This window comes from Cavia porcellus, unplaced genomic scaffold (genome assembly GCF_034190915.1).
Source record: "Cavia porcellus strain 051 isolate PalLab524CR breed Dunkin Hartley unplaced genomic scaffold, mCavPor4.1 scaffold_5, whole genome shotgun sequence".
In the NCBI taxonomy this organism is placed as follows: Eukaryota; Metazoa; Chordata; class Mammalia; order Rodentia; family Caviidae; genus Cavia; species Cavia porcellus.
The window spans coordinates 24,390,566-24,414,279 of record NW_026947488.1 but is presented as its reverse complement, the minus strand read 5'-3'; the positions used below and the strand labels follow the sequence as shown (position 1 = coordinate 24,414,279).

At 41.0% G+C, this 23,714-nt stretch overlaps 2 protein-coding genes across 4 annotated transcripts in view; one reads left to right on the top strand and one right to left on the bottom strand.

Moving 5' to 3' along the window:
• Positions 1 to 21,233, bottom strand: part of Mroh8 (maestro heat like repeat family member 8) — a 61,819-nt gene extending 40,586 nt beyond the window's left edge. Inside the window, exons 1-8 of the mRNA XM_063248381.1 lie at positions 20,876 to 21,233; positions 16,745 to 16,863; positions 14,405 to 14,556; positions 10,947 to 11,069; positions 6,615 to 6,694; positions 5,575 to 5,719; positions 4,279 to 4,374; positions 1,367 to 1,471 (exon numbers count right to left, since the gene is read on the bottom strand). Of these exons, the coding sequence (XP_063104451.1) occupies positions 1,367 to 1,471; positions 4,279 to 4,374; positions 5,575 to 5,719; positions 6,615 to 6,694; positions 10,947 to 11,069; positions 14,405 to 14,556; positions 16,745 to 16,863; positions 20,876 to 21,162 (1,107 nt within the window). The 5' untranslated portion in view covers positions 21,163 to 21,233. The remainder of the gene's footprint in view (positions 1 to 1,366; positions 1,472 to 4,278; positions 4,375 to 5,574; positions 5,720 to 6,614; positions 6,695 to 10,946; positions 11,070 to 14,404; positions 14,557 to 16,744; positions 16,864 to 20,875) is intronic.
• The window catches only part of Rpn2 (ribophorin II), a 72,748-nt gene continuing 69,867 nt past the window's right edge, over positions 20,834 to 23,714 (top strand). For all 3 annotated transcript variants that reach the window (XM_003467640.5, XM_005002763.4, XM_063248378.1), the window contains exon 1: positions 20,834 to 21,022. In XM_003467640.5, coding sequence (XP_003467688.1) covers positions 21,010 to 21,022 — 13 coding nt within the window. In that variant the 5' untranslated portion in view covers positions 20,834 to 21,009. The remainder of the gene's footprint in view (positions 21,023 to 23,714) is intronic.

Here is a 23,714-nt window from a genome sequence, read left to right as displayed (position 1 = left end):
GGAAAGCTCTGGACATTCTTCAGTAAAATCCAGAAGACTGCAGCACACAAAATTCTGAACACAACTTCCAAATGTTCATGCATCCCAATGGTACCAGGTTAAGAACTCTTATATTAGCAACTTTCTCTAGGAAAGAAAATGCAAAGGAAGAACTCCAGGAACAGAGGGAGTTATATGAAACTCTTCTTTAATTGTAGCTAAACTTAGAGGTTTAGGAAGAATAATGTATTGCTGTTATCAGTGTAGTAGGGGAAGCTAAGCATGGTAGTACACACCTGTACTTCCTACTACTTGGAAGGGTGAAGCAGGAGGATCACTGTAAATTCAAGGTCAGCCTGGCTTATATAAGTGAGTTCAAGGCCATAATGATCTATATAGTGAGAACCTATTTTAAAAAAATAGTAGGGGAGTCAGTGATGGTTAGAAGTTACTTGTTTTCCTTCATTAAAAAGGAAAAAAGAGAACCGAGCCAGGCATTGTGGTGCACACCTGTAATCTCAGTGAGGCAGGAGGATTGCCCTGAGTTCAAGGCCAGGCTGAACTGCATAGTGAGACCTGGTCTCAAAAAAAAAAAAAAAGGTGGTAGTGAGAATAACATAGTCTGAGGGCTGAATTTGCGTGGATATATTTTCAATGTAAGAAATAAGAAAGCTAATAGAATGCTTTTAAATGTGACTTAGAACATCGGTATGAAGAACAAATTCTCTGAGGAAAACTTTGACACCAAGGTTCGGCATCCCGAGCTCACCGACTTCTCCTTCACTTTCCAGCGTTATTGCTTAGCAGGGAGAAATGGTCAATGGAGAACAGAAGTACCAGTGGCTAGAAGATCTGCTCAGGGAAGGGAAAGAAGGAGAAAAGGAATGAACACAGGAAAAAAGATCTCAGTTTTGAGGAATTCTTTTAAGAAGTTGTGGGAGAGGATTGGGAACAACTAAGAAGTTAAGAGCCTGAGAGAAATGTGAGGTTTTAAAAAAGGAAGCACCACAGCACCATGCTGGGAAATAAACTGCTTTACTTGATTTATCTGAACTGTGTTTCTCAAACCCAACTTGCACAGACACTAGGCCACTGCTGGCCCTCAGACATTTTCAGATTAAACTTACTCATTCATCCATTCAAAAACGTTTACTGCATTATTATGTTCCAACTCTATGCTAAGCAAGGGGGATAGATTAATAAACACAATACCTGTCCCCAGGATGCTCACTTTTTGGAGACAGATACAGAAATAATGTAGATGTTGTGATACTACATGAGCATGGAGAAAACCCAGAGCCAGGCAGGGGTTCATAAACAGGAAGGGCAGTGACAGTGGAAGGTCGGCTCTAGATCCTTCTTCCTCAGCCACCAAAGGGCTGCTCACCTTCAGGCAGAGATGTCTGGATAAGCACTTCAGAACTTGGGCCATGCTGGTTGTGGCCCATTCCCGCTCGTGGTCTTTGACCGACTGTAACGAGGGACACACGTGCTGCAAAACATAGGGAGGCTACATGGTTTACCAGGAAGACTTGGGGTAACACCTTTATGTTTTCTGTGAAAGAAAATCTAAGGAGAGAAGATCCAGATTACTTCCATGACTGAAAATATCTCCCTAAATGGTAAACCAGTTGAATTGGAGATGAAATTGGTAGGAAGACAAGCAAGACCCAAGGACCTAAGCCAGGGATGGTGATCCTTTCAGAGCTCTCGCTGCTGGTAATACAGAGGCAGCTGCAACACGCGTGCGATAGGTTCGCCACCACTTACCTAGGTGGCCAGGAGGTCTGTATTCCACCAAGGCTGATTTTCTACATTTATTTTCTTTTTTTTTTCCGTACTGGGGATTGAACTCACGACCTCGCTTTGCCAAGCAGGCACTTACACTGCTGAGCTAAGCCCCCGTCCCTTCATTTCAATTGTTTAATTATTATATTCTTCTGTATGTTTTTAACCCTTTCAAATCTGCTTTGAAAAAAAGAAAATGATGTGCTTTTAAAGAACTTTTGGGCCAGGTGTTGTGGTGTACACCTGTAATCCCAGCACCCCTGGAGGTTGAGGCACGAAGACTGCTGCAAGTTTGAGGCCAGCCTGGGCTATACGGTGACTTGAAGGCCAGACTAAACTGCATAGTGAAATCCTGTCTGAAAAAAAGAGAACTTGGGGATGGAGAAACTATATCTCCCTCAACAATTAGACAGACTCACAGAAAACATGACACCCATAAGGAGAAGCTTATGAAGCAGGTAGCTTCTCAGGTGGAAGAAATGGCTGGAAGTAAGCTGTCAAGCCCGGACAGTATAAAGTACAACATGGATGAAGGAGAGACACCCAGGCTAGCTGGGTGTTAATGTACAAATGGAAAAGGAATGATAAATAATGCCAAGGTTCGTTATAGGCAGGATATCCAAGCCATACTTCAGAGCATATGGTTAATAACAGCTCAAAGGGTTATCCCTTTCTGGTATATCTTCATCTTTGAAAGGTGCACGAAGCCAGACACAGTAATACATGCCTGTAATTCCAGCACTTGGGGAGGAAGAGTCAGGAGATAAAAAGTTCAAGCCCCGCTTAGACCACCTGGTAATTTGTCAAGACCATGTTTCAAACGTTAAAAAAAAAAAAAGCTGGGGATGCAAGTCAGTCTATGCAAAGGTCCTGAGTTCAATCCCCAGTACCTGGGCAGGGTGGTTGGGGAGGCAAAAAAGCAATGTGCTGGAGCTATAAAGAATGCATGCCAAGGAGCAAATCCCTGTTGAGGGAAGGGCATAAACTGTAATAGCTACAGTTGGGGGCAGAAAGTCATTTGTGACCTCTGAGTCCAACTTGGCAGGAAGCTGCCTGTTTATTAACTCATAAGGGTTATTCCCTAGTCACTCACTAAAACCTTTCCTCCTCCCCTTCTTCCTCTTCCCTTTTCCTTCCCCTTTCACCTTCTTTTTTGTGGTACTGGGGATTGAATCCAGGGCCTTCACACTGAGCTACATTGCATCCCCCTTTTAAAAAAAAATTTTTTGGGGGTCTTTCTCCTTTTTATCAGTACCAGGGATCGAACTCACGACTGCCTGCTTGCAAGGTAGGAGCTTATGCCCCAGCCCCTGCTTTTTAAAATTTTGAGACTTAAATTGCCCAAGATGGACTCACAATTTGCAGTCTGACTTCCAGAGTGCTGGCTGGTATTACAGGTGTGTGCCTTAGGCTCAGCTGACTGAAACCAAAGTACTATGCAGAAGGGAATAATAATGTAAAGAATAATAATGCAATCATTTGATCTATTTATTGGAGGCCATTTATTTAATACTAAGAGTAATTAGTATCTCCAACTAAAGCTGAAGACATAAGACTCTAAGAAAGCACATTCCATGCAGATTTTATTTTCTTAATTAATTTCTATTTTAAGAAAAATAAAACCCAACAATACAAAACAGAATAAAGCTAATCAAAACAAAACAGTGGAAGTGATACATAACTTCAAAACAGGACAACAGATCATCAACAATGGCTGCCATAATATATCTTGTTATCTTCACAATAGTTGTTCATTTCCTCAGACATAACACAAGGAATAAGACAAAACAGAATAAAACCAATCAAAACCGAGCACCAAATAAAACAATACAATAAATCAGGACAGAAAAAGTGAAAATAATGTTGGATTTCAAAAATAAGACAGAAGGAATGCATTTGCCATATTGCATTCTGTCATTCTCCTAATACATGCTTAGACTACTGACTAATGCAAAGTCAATCAAACAATACCAGCATTTAGTTGTTTTTGTACCTTGGTTTCTATCAACTCAGCCTGTCCTACAAAACAGCCAATTGATGGGGGAGGCATAGAAGAGGGTTGGGGGGATGGCTCGATTCTCAGCCCATGCCAGTTGACTCACGGGAAAGGCAATCTGGCATCTCTCTTTCTGGGCCCTGCCTGGTTTGCATGGCTTATGGGAACTAGCATGGCCTCGGCTAACTCATGGGAACAGTGGACTGCTCTTAATTTATTTTTTGAGACAAAGTTTCATAATGTAGGTTACTCTGGCCTTGAACTCACTGTCTCCTGCCTCAGCCTCCCAATGGCTGGGATTACAGGCACAGGTCCATGCAGATTTTATAGCAGAAAGACTTGTGACGAATGCATAGCAGTCAGGATGTGAGCCTAAAGTCTCTGACTCAGAGCCTATAGATGATACTCTCAGCTGTTTTAATTGCCTCCTGCAACTTAATCCTTCCACATTTTCTTCTTCCACTCTCACCAATGACTAGAAATAGCTTCCCCTTCTTCCCTGAAATTTTGTTTACCTTAAAAATGGCATCAAATTTTTCCAAATGTGGGTCTTTTACCACGAAACTCTGGAGCATCTCAGAGAATGCCTGGAACGTCTGCCTGTAGAGACACTGAAAAGGCACAGATCAGCAACGCCCCAGTCTACGAAGTTTCTCAAGATTTCATGTTTAAGGCTCTTCGCTTTAAGACTTTACTCAAAGCTGCAGAACCACCACCAAAGAATCTATAGACAGCACATTGCTTGAGGTGAACATCTTCATTTCCAATGGACACCTAAGCATTACTAGGGTGATGGTTAACTGACTCTAACTACCCCTGGGGAACTATGTAAGGGATATAATTCTTTTAGGGGCTGGGGATTTAGCTCAGCAGCATAAGCGCCTGCCTTGCAAACAGGCAGTTGTAAGTTCAATCCTTGGTACCGATACAAAAAAACAAAAGATATAGTTCTTTTAAAAAGTTGAGTTGTGGCTCTGACATCATGAAGCAGAAAGGAGTAAGTCTTTTTTTTTTTTTTTTTTTTTTGTCTTTTTGAGACAGGGTCTCGCTATGCAGTTCAGGCTGGCCTTGAGCTCACTTTGTAGCCCAGGCTGGTTTCAAACTCACAATGATCCTCCTGCCTCAGCCTCCCGAGTACTGGGATTATAGGCGTGAACCACCACGCCTGGCTGAGTCAGTCTTTTTTACTAATTGCTTCAGCAGCCACAGAATAAAATCAGGGTCTCTGAACTTATTCTTACTCTGCTTGAAAGCTTTCTTCTTCTCCTTCAACTCTCTCTCCACCAGAAAGGCTTTCCTAGACTGCCTGTGGAGGACCTGGTGCCTCCCAGTTGCAGTACACTCTTTCCTCCCTCCCTGCTTTTCTTTCCATTTTTTATTTATTTATTTTTTGCAGTGAAGGTTTGAAATCCTGGTTTTACTTTCTTCATAACACTTACCACTAATTACTAGTGGACATATTTATTTATCAGTGGTTTCTCTCTGCATATGAATGTAAGTTCCAGAAACAAGAGTAAGTATTTCTGTATTCCTAGTGCCCATCACAATACTTAGCACATAGTGGCCCTTAATGTCTGTAAAATCTCTGAATACTTTCCATCTTATTTTAAAGTCAAAGTAAAAAAAAAGGGAGTAAAGGGAAAAAGAAAGAACACAAAATTTAGATTTTTTTTTTAAATTTAGGTTTTTATCTAATTTAACCACTTATTTACCAGATCTGACTTAAATGGCTTGAAAAATGAAATGCTCTCAAAAGGCTAAGATTGGCTAACTCTGTGGCTGGGAAGTTACTTAAGCAAAGTGTGAGTTACCTCTGGGTTGGAGGGCCTGCTTGCCATGGTTTCCTCCAGCCGGGTAAGACTTCTGACAGAGGGCAGACTGACGATTCTTTTGATAACAAGACTGAACAACTCAGCATGATCTTCAGAGCCAAACAGCAAATGGACATCTTGATAACTAAGAAAAGACAATTTGGAGAAAGAGTTTTATTTGGTAATAAGTAAGGACCAAAGTAACTATCAAAGCAAGGTAATATTGATTGCTCTGTTACTCTGATGGAAAACATAAACAGCATGGCTTGTTAGTTTAGATAAATCTCACAAAAGGTTAGTGCTGAAGAATTTCCTCCTAAGAGGTCACCGAGGTGGGAGGGAAGTTTTCTCCAGTTCATCCACAGGGAAAAACCTGTTGTAGTCTAATGCAGTTAGCCACAATTTTCCAAGATGTGTTTTGCTGAATGTTGATTTGGGGAATAGTGAGTTGAGTTCAATCAAGTTAAAAACTTTTCAACTCCAGAAGTGGTTGTGCATGCCTATAATTTTAGCACTCAGGAGACTGATGCAGGAGGATCACTTGAAAGTTTGAGGCCAGTCTGGACTACATAGTGAGTTTAAGGCCTGAAATACATAACAAGATCCTGTTTTTAAAATCCAAAAACAAAACAACAACTCCCCCTCACAAAAAAAAGGCCATTGTTTAACTAAGGGACATCTGGGTACTTTTAATCAGTGTAATTACTGTGGTACAAGTCTCCAAGAGCATAAAAGAGCAGGCATTCCTTACAAAGTACTTAGACCTTAGCATGTGTGGGAATCACACTCTTCACTGAATATACTTTGGACAAATCTGAACTCCAAAGAGGTTCCAACGAGGACTTTCAGACCTGGATGGTAGCATATGTAAAATCAAAGTACTTACACAAACACATGCATTTGGCGTCTTTCCGTTTCTCTAAATAGTTTTCAAAAGCTAAATAGTTTTCAAAAGTTACACTATGGAACATGTCAGTTGGCTTTGGCATTGGCCTGAGTGAGGAACCAGGATGAATGTGTAAGGAGCATGTGGTTGTCACCTGAAGACAGTGATGGTGGCAAAGACCTCCTGGAGCACAGGGCTGAGCAGGGAATCCAGGAGCTCCTCTTGTACCAGTACCTACAGTGAGAGGGAATGAACTTTTAGGGAGTTGAAATGCACCAACTCATGAAGCCTGGGATGCTCAGACGTGGATGGCCTGCAAGAACAAGAGCAGCTCCCTGAGGATCACAGCAGGACACTGGAGGAGCCTGCAGTGTATTTTCTGGAACCAGAACCTGGGGCCTGGCTCTATCTTTTGCTAAATGTCTAAGTTGACTCAGGTTATCTCCCTGTACTTCTGTTTTCTTACCAGTAAAATGAAATAACAGTAACCTCTCACCTTTGTACTGGTAGTTGTGAGTGCTGAGCTAATTCATGATGCCTAGTATCCCTCAGTGATTGCTAGTGTCTATTACTAATATTTTTTATTACCAGTGATTGTGTCTAGTGTAGGCATTCTTACTCCTCTTTCTACTAAAGCAGTCATCCCTACTATCATGCCTATGATCACTCTAGGTTGTTTGTTATAGAAAGGAAACAACTTTCTAGCTTATAAATTGGTACAGACAGCAGCCGTGCTGTGTTAGAAAAATCTACAGAGTGAAAGCAAGGGTACAGTAGAATTTTGGGGTTAGAGGCTCCTTGGGTTTGAGAAGGGCTTTACCACTCCCTTACCATGTGGCCCTGGGTACATCATTCAACCTCCCTGAGACTAACTTCCTTATCTGTTTTGGGGAATGAGACTTCTCAGGGAGCTGAGTTCAGGAGCTGCTGTAAACAGGCATGTAAATGTAGTGGCAAATCTACTGGATTGTCTACCCTGCCTCTGTGAGAGTAATCTCAGCTCACTGAAATGGGCACTTGTGATGGTTAACTGGTTGAGTTAAACTTAGGTAAGTAAAACCTAACTGAATTGGCTCAGCATAGTTCTGGACTCATCTTAGGAAGGGTTGTCACAAGAACAGTATAAAAGGGCACGAAGAAGGGTTGGTTCTGGGTTCTTTGCAGCAGCTCCAGTCTTGCTTTCACCTTGTATGCTGTCTCCAGGCTTCTAGCGCAGACTCTTCAGTATCTAGCACCAAAAGCCTTCCTACGCAGACCCTCGGGGTTGCTAATGCAGATGCACATAGACACCAGACTGAGCTCTAGGCCTTCATCCGGATTCTTTGGATCCCCAGTGTGCACACAGACCTTTTGTAACCTTCCACACCCAATTCTGTGGACAGCTATTGTAAGCCAATCTTATAAATCCTTACATATTTGTATATCTTACATTAAATCTGTTTCTCTAGTAAGCACTGACCCGTACAGCACCTCACAGCCATGTTTCTGCTGTCATTCTGTTCTACTTGCCACAGGGCATCTGCCCAGGTATAGACACTAAGGTCAATTAGATTTTCCCTCAGGAATCTGGGATTGGAACTAAGGGCACCAATTGGAAAAACAAAGTTTTCCCTAGCATGTGTGGAAGCAGAAGTTTCCTATTGTCTGGATTCATTCCTTTCCCTGGGCATGCTGTTCCTCCTGTCATGGGGCTCCAGGGAACACTGATATTCCTTAGAACCAATCTCGTCTTTTGTGTTTCAGCTGCCTCCAGTGTACTCCTCTTCCCAGAAAAGATCTCACCAGGAACTTAGGGAAACACTCAATAAATAGTATCAGGTTTCCTTCCCAAGCTTTTCTCTCTTTCCACTCAAGTCTTGCTGGTGGCCTGCTGCTGTTATTTCTTTAAGGTGCTTATTTATTGTTATGGCTTTATAGCCTAGAACAAACAAAACATGGCTCTGTCTTCTGCCTTGGCCACTTCCAGGGGACTCAGTACTGCCACTAACATCAGAACCAGTACCGAGCATTATTCTCCCACTGCCTAAGGACACACCTTTCCAGCCTTCAATGTGAATGGTCCCTGTAAGGATCCATTAAGACATACTCAGCCTGTCTGCAGGCAGAGGCATTATTCTCAGCTCAGCACCAGCACTCCTGGCCAACAAGGATGTTGTGATAAAAGAGATAAGGTGGAACACAGAAGCTTGCAAGCACCCAAGAAATCACATCAGATGCCTCAAGGACTTTGTCCACTGAGACACAAAATATCCAAAGAACTTTGATCACTGAAGTTTACTAAGATCTTCCCACCTAACAAAACTTACCTTCAAACCACATTATAAAAAAAGGGCCCACTTCTTTTTGCTCCCTACAGACAGCCTTTTCGCCTTCTGTTTGCTTGCATAAGGAATTCCATGCCATGTTGCCTTTACACAAGCCTGCTGGTCTCAGCTGCTTCTGCTTTGCACCGTTCCTTACAGTGCCTTCCCAGACCTCGTAAAAAAGATGATTTATGACTTCTCTCATGTCCACTCCTCATATCCCATCAATTCTACCAGTTTCTGTGATTCTCTTTTCCTGCAACCATAGGCCTCACATTCACTGCCTTTAAGCTGAAATCCCAGGTCTGCAATCCCCTCTGACTTCAATCCACTTGGTGTACTTCTGTCAGAATGACCTTTTGTTTTCTCTCAATCAGTTAGACATTAGAAGTTTGTTTGTTCATGGTTATGGCTAGCCACTACATGGGGTCACAAGTGCCAAGCTATTTTTGGCTTGTGAAGTACGTGTACAGTAGCAGCTGTTAAGAGTGATTGCCGAGATCGCAGCAATCACCTCTTCTCTCTGCAGGGGCAACAGCAGACAGGCAAGGAAGCCAGCAGCCATAGGATTCCCACGGGGTGCTTTTGCAGACACAACTGAGTGGTGTAGGTGGAGAACAGGCCCTGTCTGGGTGAAGGGAACTCTTTCTTCAATTTAATAACTACTTATCAGTCAGATCAGCCCCACCTCGTTTGAGAAAAAACTCGTTTGAGAAAAAACTGCTCATATTTCTGGAGTACACAAGGAATGTCAGAATCAGAACTTCAGAGAAACTGAATGGATCATTTCATAGATGAGAAAAACTAAAACACAATAAGTATATACTGAAGACAATCATTTCCTCTGTAAAGTCTGCATCCTTGACATGGAATTGACCATTCATCCCTCTGTGTCCTCAATATACCAATTTGAACTTTCTTTATAGTTCCTGTGACACTGGATTATACCCAGCTTGGCTGCAAGGCCAGGAATTAGTCTTTTTTGAGACGGGGTCTCGCTATGCAGTTAAGGCAGGCCTTGAGCTCACTTTGTAGCCCAGCCTGGTCTCGAACTCGCAATGATCCTCCCACCTCAGCTTCCCGAGTGCTGGGATTACAGGCATGATCCACCACGCCTGGCTAGTCTTTTCGTCTTTTCAGCCTTGGTTCTCGTGACAATGCCTGAACTGTCAGGCACTTCTTAAGGGAATAAATAGATGAGTTAATGGCAGTGTTGCTTGTAAAGTACTTGTGAAGTTTGTACTAAGAGTAAGTACAAACAGAACAAAATATGATAATTATAATAGTACAATCATATTTCTCAAATGCATAATAAGCATTAAGGTCATATGTCTTGGTTACTTTCCTCTTGCTTCTGAGACAAAATATCTGATACCCAAAGTTAATAGGAGAAAGGTTTATTTAGCTGATAGTTTATAAAGGTTTCAGTCCACAATTGGTTGGCTCCAAGGCAAGGTGACATATGGCAGAGGGACAGCAGTTCATGGTGGGCAAAAGGTAGCAAAGCAGGCAGGAGGGCCAGGCAAACCTCTTTCTGTCCTTTAGATTGTACCGAGGCAGGGTACTGGGTTAGGATGGTACCAAACTAACCAGTGGACTCATTTAGTAATCACCCATCCTGGCTTGCACCATGAATCAATCACACACTCTAGATTCAACCACCTCTGGAAAAGCCCCAAATATGACTGAACGAGGCTTTCGGGGGACATCTAGACACAAGCCATAATACTATGTTCCATGACTTGCATTTATTTTTAATTTAATGCTCATGATAGTTCTATGAAACAAATAGCTATTCTTATTTTATAGATGAGAAAACCAAGGCATCAGGAAGTTAAGTAATTTCCTAAGGTAACACAGCTATAAAGTGGTAAAGCTAAACTTGAACCCAGGCATTTGATTAGATTCTTCCCTCAAACTACTGTTGAAGTTAAGAAGGGAACATAGACCTTACTAAGCAATTTAACTAATGCTATTTCTTTTCTTTTTTATTACTCTTTTACCTGGCTTTTAAGGGTGATTATATTTGTGGGGGATTCCTGAGCACTTCCTCTCCATTCAGAGAAGATGATAGGAGAAGAGTTTAAAGGAGTTGATAACATGGGTAAAACTACTACAAACTTATTGACAGGTCACTGAGTTTGTGAGGTCTTAATCATTTGTGATGAGATCACAATACTTACATTTAGGATGTGCACTATGTCTGCTAGATGGCTATGAATGAATGATTCTGTGGTTTCATCACAACACAAAGTTTCACCGAGAGAAGACAAAGATCTTAGGAATGTCAGCTTTGCAGGTTCATCCTGAATTTGTAGAAAAATGATAAAATACGATTATATGTTATAATCTTATTTGGTAATGTAAAAAACAAGGTCTGTTCTATCAAATATCAAAGGAGATAGACAGGGGTGCCTCCATCTTAAATTTCAATTTACCTTGTGCTGCTCCCCACCCTCTACCCCTCACTTCAGAGTTACTGAAAATGTTTGCTCAGCTTAGGCTCTAGGAACACAGGCCAACTATCAAAGATACCTTTTTTTTTTTAATCATCGGTACCAGGGATTGAACTCACGACTGCCTGCTTGCAAGGCAGGTGCTTATGCCGCTGAGCTAAATCCTCAGCCCCCTCCAAATATCTTAACAACTGAGAACTTTTGGTCCCCATAAACCCCACCCTCCCCTCCCTGAGCAATCCTGCCCACCAATCCTTCAGGCTCTTCTCTTGTGTCATTGAAACTAGCCAACCAGGAGAGATTGTGAACCTTCAAACCAGCCAATGGGGAGGTCAGCTGCTTCTCATTCTTAGGAAATAAAAAGAGCTCACAGTTGACTCCCTGAGAATCTGCTACCTCATGGTGTGCTGGAGCCCCTTTTCAGAGATTGTTGGTGTCTGAGGGTTTTATCATCTGCACCAGACAAACTTGAGTCTGAGGGCGTATTCCTAACAGTAGTTGTAAGAACCTTTGAAAAGTATCTTGGGATATTTCAAACATGTGGTATCTGATTTGATTCATTAGCAGTCTTTTGTTATAAGGAATGAAAGATTACAGAGGGATTTCAGTAAAATTGCTCATCTCCAGGTACTGCCTTGGTTTCCAGAGCTTCCCCTTTTGGCTAGATTACTAAACACTCCATGGCAACTTTCACCCACCTCCAGTCCTTTCTTCCTCCTTCCCTGTCCTTTGTCCTTTGTCGGGTGCTGCCAAATTAAGCTTCTAAAAGGTGACCACTGATACTGTTCCTTCTAGTTATTATTATTATTTTTTTTGGTACTGGGAATCAAACTCACGACCTCATGCTTGCCAGGCACTGTGCCACTGAGCTATATCACCAGGCCCTAGTTCTCTTTAATTTTGGTACCAGGGATAGAACTCATAACCTTGCATTTGCCAGGCAGGTGCTGTGCCACTGAGCTAAATCCCCGGCCCTCCTAGTTCTCTTAATATTATTAGAACTTCATCATTTTAAGTCCTTAAAAAGTTTCCTATTAAGGGGCTGGGGATTTAGCTCAGCGGCACAAGCACTTGCTTTGCAAGCAGGCAGTCGTGAGTTCGATCCCCGGTACTAATAAAAATGAAAAAGACAAAAAAAAAAAAAATTGCTCTTATGAAGGACCAGGTCAAGCAGGCTACCACATAGCAGGATGACAGATGTTAAATTATATTTGTTATCCCAGCAGGGAGGGAGGGTAAGGCAAGAGCATCAGAAGTTCAAGTATCATCTGGGCAACTGAGTGAGACCCTGTGTCAAAATAAAAAGGGATTGGGATATAGCTTAGTGGTAGAATACCACTGAGTTCCCTATCTACACACACACACACACACACACACACACACACACACACACACACACAGATAAAGCTTTAACTAGACTTCTTACTAGGTTTCTGAGTGCTGCAGTGTCCTTGTAGAGGTGATTTATAGGTTCTTTCTGTCCTGAGCAAAGAACTGATCAAGCACAAAATGTAGCGAGATTTCAAATTAGTTGGTCAAGACAAGCACCAAAGGTAGTGAGTGAGGTTTTACCTTTACTAAAGGTAGAAAAAGCAATGTGCTCTGCAGAGCAAGTTTGGGCCAACTAAAAGAAAATAAGCATTCTACAGGATGAGAGAGGACCATTGTGCAAGAGAGAACATAATGGCCCAGAACTCAATGCTAACTGTCTTTTTTCTATCTCCTTCTCCTCAGGTTGATGTTAAGTCTAGGCAATCCTGTTAAAAACCTGCTCCAGTTCTTACAAGAAGAACTGAAGACAGCACTCTCTGGTTCTACACACAGCACTTTGGGATCTGATCTATAGTTGTATCCTGGGACTTTGCAATTGACAGGTCATGCCTGCTCCCCATCAGTTTACAATATCCTCATCTCCTGCCCCATAAGGGATGATCAAAAAGTACAGTCAACATTTTAATAATTTATGTAATCCCAGCTGTTTGGAAGTTGAAGAAGAGAATCACTAGTTCAAGACCAACCTGGGAAACTTAGAAAGATCCTGTCTCAAATCTTAAACAAAAAGGAAGAATATTAGGGTCTATGGCTAATAATGGGGTACTGTTAAGAGTTACATTTGGAATTCATTTCCTTATGTACTCTATACATTTTAGTTGTTCTTAGGCTGTAGATCAAAATTCTCATGTTGATTTTCAAAGCTCAGGAATTATCTCTTCAGCCTCATCTTGTACCACGGTTCCTTTTTGTCACTCTGACTTAAACATATCAGGTTATTTTTGAGTTCCTCAGAAAATGCTACGTTTCTTTCAACCTCAAGTTTGTTAAACATATCATTTTCTGTTTCTGCTCTCTTTCACTTTTTAACTTTTAGTTTTTCCTATGCTTTGCTCAGATCTGATCAGTTTGTGGAGGTTTTAGTCCATAATTGGCTGGCTCCCAGGCAGGTGGCACATGGCAGAGGGCAACAACAGATCATGGCCATGGAAGACAGCAAAAACAACAAGAGCCAAAAAGAGGAGCTCAGACCTGAGCAAAGCATAGGCTTACTTCCTCAGAGGCACCTTTCCTTACCCTCAGATCAAGATAAGTTCTGTTGGGCTGGGGATTTAGCTCAGCGGCATAAGCACCTGCCTTGCAAGCAGGTGGTCGTGAGTTCGATCCCTAGTACTGATAAAAAGGAAAAAGACAAAAAAAAAAAATGTAGTAAGATAAGTTCTGTTACATGCACTCACAGGATATGTAAACAAATGAATGGAGGTTTTACCTAGACAGTGGGATGTTGTGCAGCCCATAAGTAGAAAAACTGAAATCTTTAATTATGAATCTAAATTTTTCCCTACTGTTATATATGCTGGGTTTTCCTTATATTAATTACAGACTGTACAGAGAGAAAAACATCCTGAAAGTGTATATATAAACACATACCAAATGTTAATAAGTCTCAGGAGAGTGGGGTTAGGGAAGATTAATTTTTAAGTTTCATTATGGTCTTGTTTTCATATGAATTTAATGATTTTATAAGTGTAAATTAGAAATATATACATATAAATTATACATATAAAATATAAAATTAAAAAGACAAGTAAATTTATGTCAAAATTTTGTATAATAAAGCAATAATAAATATTCAAAACACTTGTTAATAGAGAAATAAGTTAGATAACTCATAAAGATCAGACCTTTCATACCTTTAGCTTACCACTAAACACCTCCTGGATTGACTGGATTAGTTTCTCAACACTGGTTTCACAGAGAGGTTCCTGGGGGCTGAAATTTCTGAGGCTATCTGTAAAGGACTCCTGAAGGATTTCAGGAAGATCGGAGGCATCCAGGTCTAATACTGAAAGAAAGACATCAGATGATACCTCTGTAGCATATAAAGTAATAAGGTTTAGTGTTGAGAACCGCTGGATATCAGAGAAGGCAGTTATATGGCCCTGACTGAGTCCCTTTCCTCCTTCAAGTCTCATTTTCTCAATTACAGATTCAGTGTTCACAAAGGTTTTCCTAAGCTATAAGGCTTTCTGGGACTAAGTTGTAGTTGAGTTTGAATCCTAGTTCTACTATTAGTCACATGACCATCAACAAATTAGTTTGCCTTCTAGAATTTAGTTTTTTCATTTGAAAAAAGGAGCTATTATAAGGATTAAATGAGGCAATATGTGCAAAGTATAGATCTTAGTATCTGACACATAGTAAGCATTTTGTGACAGGTTTGTGTTTGCTTGTTTTGTTTTGTGTTTGGTGCTGGGGATTGAACTCAAGGGCTTGCATCTGCTAAGCCAGCACTCTACCACTGAGCTACCCAGTCCAGAACCAACATTATTACTCAAACTCTCAAAGTCCAGCCATTTGTGGATAACTGTTTCTTACACTGGATCAGGCTGAAGTGAGTGCTGGAGGCATTTCCTTTTTGAACTGGGAAATACTGTACTTTGATCAAGGGTTTGGGCTCCGGAGTTGGTCTGCTTAGGTTTGGAAACTGCCTGGGTGTCTTTTTAGCATTCTGACCTGTGTGACATTAGTTTCTCTTGGTCTCCTTCTTCATTCCCAAAATAAGAGTGATAAAAGAAACTACAGAGCTAACAACCAGGAGTTATCAGCAAATAGAATTCCTTTTCTCCATGAGTGACAATGATTACAATGACATTTGTAATCATCTTAGTGTCATTATAGCCTTACTGCCTGTATTTTCCAACATAAAATCTCTCCTTCATATTGAGTCTTACTTTTTCCCCTTAAATACATCTATCATCTTAAGTTTTCAACGAGGCTACTTTCGGTCTCCTGAACGCCTCTTCTGCATATGCTTCACACTTCCTACTACATTCTTATCGTCTACTAATTGAAACCATGTTCAATTCATGCCCAATCTTTGTATAGGCTATTTCTTTCACATGTATTTTCTCCTTTCTTCCCCCACTTCTCCTTAACTCTTTCTGCTAGGCTAACTTCTTCCTGTATATTCATCCTGGATCTTTTATTTTCCTGTGTTGGTTGTGTCCTCCCAAGCACAAACAAACCTCTTTATATCCACTCTGAACCCCCACTCTCCACCATACAGATTACACTGAGATCCAATCGCCCATTTATCTGCAAAAGTGTGCTCTCTCGATTTGTTCACAGCTGTTCTCCACAACTAGACCAGGCTGAGAGAGCTTTAAAAAATATTTACTGAGTGAACGCTTGAATGAATGTAGTTCCTCAAACACATCGAAATCTTTCTTGGCTCATCTACATTTTGTGCCATTTATCTAGAATGTTCTTCCCTCTACCTCTCATGAGTCGCAGTTTCTTATCTCTTTGAAGCCTCCTTTAGATTTAAGTAGCATCCCCTATAGGTATTTAACTGACAACCATAGTTTAGCGTAGATTCTCTTCTTCTTTAGTTTTTTTCTGAGCCTCTTGTTAAACTCTCCCATAGTGTTTACCACAACTTATAATTACTTAAGTTACCATTTATTTACTTTTTTTGGTGTCTTTTTCTGCACTGTCATGTCAGGTCCATGAGGACAGAACCAATTCAATTGTATGCAACATGGTATGCTTGTACCTGGTACTCAATGAACGGTTGTAGAAGAAATGCGAGATGGTTATTCCGCAGGTCAATCCAGATGCCACTTTTTGCATAAAGTATTCCCACTCTATGTCAACCACACTTACCTTTCCCTTCTCAGAATCCCTCTAAAGTACATATCCAGCTGGAGATTCTGTGAGATCATTTGTTTGAAGACTTGGTCTAGTTTACTGTATGCCTAGAATAGTGTATCTTATCTTATTTTGCCAACCACTTTCTGAGATCTCAAAGTCAAGGATCAAATCTATTGTAAATGGCTTGTCATCCAGCAAGTATTCAAACAATATCCTTTGATCTGATTTAAAAAGAAATGACTGGGGATATAATCAACTGGTAGAGTGCTTGTCTAGTATGTGTATGGTGTTGGATTTGATTCCCAGCACTGTAAAAGAAAAAGGATTTCCTATCCCCTGCGACATCTCTTTCTTAAAAAATAAATTTCTTTTCTTACCTGTAAGTTCACTATCACTTGAGTCTTTTTTAATATCCTCTAAATTGCTCAATTCCAAGTCCACACTTCCAAAATCATCAGAAGCACAGGGAATCACTACTTCTTCTTGATCACAGATCCTAGATATAAAGGGATTTTTATCAATTAGTTTTTCAGAACTGCTTTGGTCTCATTATTCAATTGAAAGCCTAAATGTTCCCTTCTCAGACAGACATTTTTGATCATCAGTCTCTCTTTACCTCAGCCTACAGTTGTTCTTTTTTTGTCAAAGCATTTAACTATCAATAACAATTACCTTATTCATTTGTGTTCATTTGTTTGACTGTTTTTTATCAGACTGTAAATTCCACTAAAGGAAAAACTTTGCTGCATGGCCCTCATCATATCCCCAGAACCTACAAATTGTCAGTCTCATGATGAATGAATGGATCAGTGAGAAATATTAAGCTGTTGCTAGAAATAGGCTGAGGAGAACAAACCCCTTCTAATCCAATTTAAATCTCCTTACCCTTAACTACTTTTTCTTCTTTCCATACCATATAAAACTTTTTTTTTTGTCTTTTCGTTTTTATCGGTACCAGAGATCGAACTCACAACTGCCTGCTTGCAAGGTAGGCGCTTATGCCGCTGAGCTAAATCCCCAGCCCCCCACATAATACTTTTTAACATGTTATTTATTTACTTCTTGGTGTTGGGGATCAAACCCAGGACCTGGTACACGCTAATCATAAGTCTACCATGGAGCTACACACCCAGCCCAATTTGGTTACTTATGATGTTCACTGCTTATCTGCTATTTCCTCCCATTGTAAGCTCCATGAGGGCAAAGATCTTTGGTTGCTTTCACTGTATCCCAAAAGCCTAGAATCGTGCCTAATATGTAATAATGCTCAATAAAATTGGTACAGTGATTCAGTAAATGTACATTTATTGGATGTTTTGATTAATAAATTAAAAAAGCAACTTGCCAAATAGTTTCATATGATCCAACCTTAAAAGGACAAAATAGAATTTTTGCAAAAGTGATAAGTATGGGGCTGGGGATTTAGCTCAGCGGCATAAGCGCCTGCCTTGCAAGCAGGCAGTCCTGAGTTCGATCCCTGGTACCGATAAAAAGGAAAAAGACCAAAAAAAAAAAAAAAGAAAAAAAAAGTGATAAGTATGGACGTACATATGTATGCATACATACACACACAAATGTTGGAACATGGTAGAAAAACATGGAATTAAAACCAAACACTCTTGGAATGGAATTGTTGGAGAGAAAATTTAGTTTTTCTACTTTCATATTGCTTAAAATTTTTAATGTTGGCATGAATATTAAATGTTGACAAAGATGTAAAACAAAATAAATCATACATTGCAATTGCAACTAGAAGTATAAATTGATAATATCATTTAGAAGTAATTTTCTTTTCTTTTTTGTTTTTTGCGGTACTGGGGATTGAACTCATGACCTCGTGCTTGCCAGGCAGGCATTTATGCCACTGAGCTAAATCCCCAGCCCTAGAAATAATTTTCATTGTCTAGTAAAGTTGAAGGTATCCATACACTTAGTTTTACTATTCTACTCCTAGAAGTGTATTCTAGTGAAACTGCTAGATATATACCTGGACTATGTATAAGAAGGTTCATAGCATTAGTTATTATGGGAAAAACTGGAGCCATCTTATGGTCCTTCAATGGCAAAACAGATAAAATGAAGAGTTCTAGATATACATAACAAAGTAGACAAAATTTACAATGATGAGAGAAGAAAGTCATGGGAAAATAACATAGTAAATTTCACTTACAAGAAGCATGCAAAACTGGGGCTGGAGATTTAGCTCAGCGGCATAAACGCCTACCTTGCAAGCAGGCAGTCGTGAGTTTAATCCCTGGTACCGATAAAAAAGAAAAAGACAAAAAAAAAAAAGCATGCAAAACTAAAAAAATACTTCTTGGAGTTACAAGCAAACATGGAAAACCATGAAAAAAAGCAAAGAAATAGTGTAATCTGCAAGATGGGCATATTAGATATGTGGATAGGAAGGCAGGGGATGGAATGGTTAGGTTCAGAAGGCTTCAAAGTTATGATTATGGTGTGTATGTGTGTTTGTGGCACTGGCTATTAAACCCAGGGCCTTAGCATTGAGTTATATCCCCAGTCCTTTATTTTTTATTTTGGTTGTAGATCTAAGTCACCAAATTTCCCAGGCTGGGCTTGAACTTGGGATTCCCCTGCCTCACACTCCCAGAGAGCTGGAATTTTAGGAATGGGCCATGTCTCTAGGTTGGTTATGTTCTTCCTTTCACAGGATAGCTGGCGCATGGTCTCCCTATAAAATTATTTTTTTCTTTATGTACTTTTTGATTTTGTTTTTGAGCCAGGATCTCACTATATATTCCAGCATGGACTTGAACTTACTATATAGCTCAGGCGGGCCTCAGATTCATGGCAATCCTTTTGCCTCAGCCTTCCAAATGCTAGGATTACAGGTATGCACCATGATATCTTTAAAAAATTTTTTTATTTTGAAACAGAGTCTAAATTGCCCAGACTGACCTTAAATGTGGGTTCCTCTTGTCTCAGTCCTCTGAGGAGTAGGATGATAAGAATGTGGGTCTGTGCCCAGCTTAAAATTGCTATTTTATGAAGTTGCTAGCTGGGCATAATAGCATATACTGTAATTCTAGCACTCCAGAGACTGAGGCAGGAGGATTGCTGTGAAGGCCAACCTAGGTTACACAGTGGAGTTCAAGGCCAGCCTGAACTACATAGTGAGCCCGTATTTTAAAACACACACACACACACACACACACACACACACGCACACACACACAGCAGCTGCCAATCTATTTTCAAAATGACAATACAATTTAAATTCCCACCACAAGTATGTAAGAGTTCCAGCTGCTCCACATCCTTGCCAATATTTGTTTTGTTTATTTTGGTCTTCTTGAGACAGTGTCTTGTTATGCAATTCAGGCTGGCCTTCAGCTCACTGTGTAGCCCAAGCTGGCCTCAAACTCCTTAGCAATCCTCTTGCCTCAACCTCCTAAAAGCTAAGATTACAGGGGTGCAACACCACGACCAGTTTCTTTGTCAATATTTGATATTTTTAGTCTTTTTTTTTATATTGACTAGTGGATATACAGTGATGTCCCTTTGTGGTCTGATTTGCAAATACACACACACACACACACACACACACACACACACACACTTGCTTGTTATTTTTTGAAACAAGGTCTCTCCATCAGTCCAGGACAATCCCCTACTGTGCTATTTTTTGGCCTTTGTCTCTTGTCTCCTATTTGTGCTTCTGCTTTTATTATTTCAGCCAAAACTGATCATAGCAGCTGTAGCAGTCACAAAAGTCATCCTACCACCACACCCTAACAGATTTGATTTTGCTCACTCCCACAAGGCGGAATGGGGAGATAGTTTAGTGCAATCGCCTGGGTTCAATCCCAAGTACCAATCAATCACATGAATATAGTAACAGTACACACGTCACAGAACGGTGACAAGGGATAGATGAAATAATGTATATAGAGTGCTTAGTACACTGTCGGGCTGTATTGCAAACCCTCAATAATTGGAGCTATTGGTACTGTATGCTTAGAAGAATCTCTTCGGTGTTTGAATCTGCTAAATGTAAAATTTTAGACTCCTCGCAGAATTACTGTAAAGAAACACCGATATGTTTTGCTAATCAAATAAAATTTCATCCTGCAGGTCAATTATTAACAATTGAACTTTTCATCTTTCGAAGAAACTGCCATAATTTTCTTGGGGGGGGGGATTCCTTTGGACTACACAACTCCCCCTTCCCACCGGACCCTTCCGGTCCCTTTAAAATTGGCCGGGCTTCAGAGAGACAGATAAATGACAGAGTGGTCGGCCAATCACCGCACTTAGCCAATCATAGGCGGCCCCGTAGTAGGCCCATCCCAAGGGTTGGTTCAATCGCATCCGGGTAGCATTCAGAGCGGGACCGTTGCGAGTCGGTCTGTTCCAAGTGGGCCGGGGTGGGGGGGAGAGTCAGACCTAGACGCGGAAACCCCGAGACCTTTTACGTGCCAGGACTGGAATCCTCGCCGCGGCTGCTGGAAGCGGGAAGGCCCAGCGTGACTGCGGAGACTGACCTATGATTAGAGCTCATCCCTACAAACGGAGCCTGCCGCGAGTCCCTGGTGTCCCCTCCGGCACGTTCAGAGAGCCACCTTCCTGAGCGGAAGTCAGCCTGCGGACTGGACTCCGGTGGGACCTGCTCGGAGGAATGGCGCCGCCGGGTGAGGAGTTGCGCATGGCTCAACAGAGGAGCTCCGTGGCTGGCCCGTCTTGGGGAGTGGGCTGTGGCCCGTGGGAGGCTAGTTCCGGCCACTCGGGAGCTGGCTAGGCGGGATCTCCTTCCCCTGCGGGGCGGGGGCATGGGCTTGAGTTCTTAGGGGTATCGATGGTCTGACTGAGGGCTGCGAGCTGGTGGGAGTGTCCACTACCCGTGGTGGGGGGGCGGTTTGTGTTGGGGGAGGCGGGGGTTGCAATGTCGAACTACGGGTCCCCCCGAGGCCCAGCCAGGGGGACTGCGGCCGTACTTAACCTAGACCTGGCTTTTCTCATTCATTTGATTCGTGCGGGCAGCCTAGGAGCTGTCCCCGAGCCATTCATCATTTTGTGTGAGCTTTTGACTAATTCTTCTGCTCTTTTTCCGTAACTGAGGCAAGAAAATTGCTCAGCTCTTTCTGAGAGTTTAGGCCATACGTTCTGAAGCCAGACTCTGGGTGCAAATTTAGAATCTGCCACGTATTATGTTCTCCAGTTACTTAACCTCTCTGCACCTCAGTTTCTCATCAGTAAAAAAAGTTAGGCACATTGTTTGTTTTTAGTGTTCTGTATTAAATGAGATAGTCTCCATGCAGACTTTAGAATAGTACGTGCAAGCACGTAAGCTTCACTGCATTGATGGTTATTAAGTGGATCCTGCAGGATGGACTCTCGGGTCTTCATCACAGTTTGGATTTGTGTTCTCGTTATTACCATTGGGCAAATGAAAAGTTCGAATCCTAGAGAAGGGAGGTAGCTTGCCACGGTAACACAGTGATTGGACTTATTGTTTCATTAGTTTAGAAATGGAGGATGATGAAATGGTTTAATTTGGAATTTGGATTCAAGCTGCTTGCAGTTTGATTCTCAAGGAAAGGGCAGTTAACCTACTTATGACCCTCAGTTTCTTTGTGTGAAACACTGAAGATAGCCACTTAACTTGCTAAGTTAAGCCACACATGCTAAGTTCTTAAATTGTAGTTAGGTTATTGCTATAAAAGGTGAGCAGCTGAGGATTCTGTCAGAGTCTATGCTAGGGGAATTTATAGCTGAGAGAATGACACTCATAGTTAGTTACTCACTAGATTGTGATACTTTGGGTATGGTGCCTGTACAGTAGGCATTGGGGATTCATCATTAGTATCTTGACACCTCTTTTAAGTCTATTAGCAATTCTTAAAGGCTTTAACTTTGACTTCTAGCCAGTGACCACCTCTTGCATTTCCCCTCCTGTTGCCCAGGTTCAGACCACCCTTACAATATTTATTTAACTTGGATTGTGGCAGTAGTAGTCTAACTCGTATCCTTCTGTTTTTGCTCCCAGATAGTCTGTTCTCAGGGTTGTCTGTTATCAACTCTGTTAAAATGTTAAGTCAAATTATACCTCTGCTCAGAGCTTTTCAGCAGCTCCCATCTCATTGAGTAAAAGCTAAAATTTTTTCAGCAGCATACTAGGCTCTTGTGATTTGTCTCTGCTTCCTGTCACTTGTCTTTTTTCACCCTTTGCTTATCTCGCTTATGATTTTATTTATTTATTTATTTATTTGTCTTTTTCCTTTTTATTGGTACCAGGGATCGAACTCAAGACTGCCTGCTTGCAAGGCAGGCGCTTATGTCACTGAGCTAAATCCCCAGCCCCTCACTCATGATTTTAAAAATGCCATTAATGCTCCTGACTGAGCCTTTGCACTTGCTTTTGGGATAGTTTCTCCCTAAATACCTACATGACTTGCTCCTTTTTCAGGGCCACACTTAGTATCTATTTCTTCCTTGCACCTTCTTAGAGTTTACTCTATTTAACCAGCAACCCTTATCAGATATCCTTTCTGTGATACATTTTTTTAAATCTTTAAAATAAAAAAAATTTTAAAAGGTTTTAAAAACAGAAACAATCATATTTTATGGTCCTAAGCCCTTTGCCTTTAATAACAAATTTAATTTCAACTAGAATCCCTGAGGAAAACCATTATTACATCTATTTTATAAATAAGAAAACTGAGGCTCAAAGTAGCTTATATATCGCCAATCTTGGAAATAACCCTAGATCTAACTGCACTTTTTTGGAAAATACTCTTGAAAGGATGTCTACAGACATAACTCAGAGAATCATTCTCTCATGAACATTCATGTCATTTAAAACCTTGAGTGTGTAAACTTAAAGAATGTTAAAGGTCCTTTAAAAAACACAGAATAGGCTGGTTATATAGCTCAGTGGCACAGTGCCTGTCTTGAAAGCATGAGGTCCTGAGTTCAATACCCAGTACCAAAAAAAGACAAATAAAAAAACACAGAGTAGACTGGGGTTGTTCTCAGTGGTAGAGCACCTGCCTGGAATGCCTCGTGTCATAGATTTGATTTCCAGTGACCCTCAGTGTGAAATCTCATCAAAAATTACATTGAATGTAGCCAGTAATCACAACACTCGGAGTGGTTTAGGCAGCAGGAAAATTACAAGTTGAAGCCCAGCCTGGGCAACTTAGAGAGACCCAGCCTCAAATAAAAAGGTCTGGAGATGGTAGCTCACGGAGAGGCCCCTTGAATTCAATTCTCAGTACCAGCAAATAAATTTTTAAAAAATCACAGTATGTATGTATTATGATTAAAATATATAGTGTATAAAATTTTTAATTCATTATAAAAGATGCACTGCCATTAATCCCC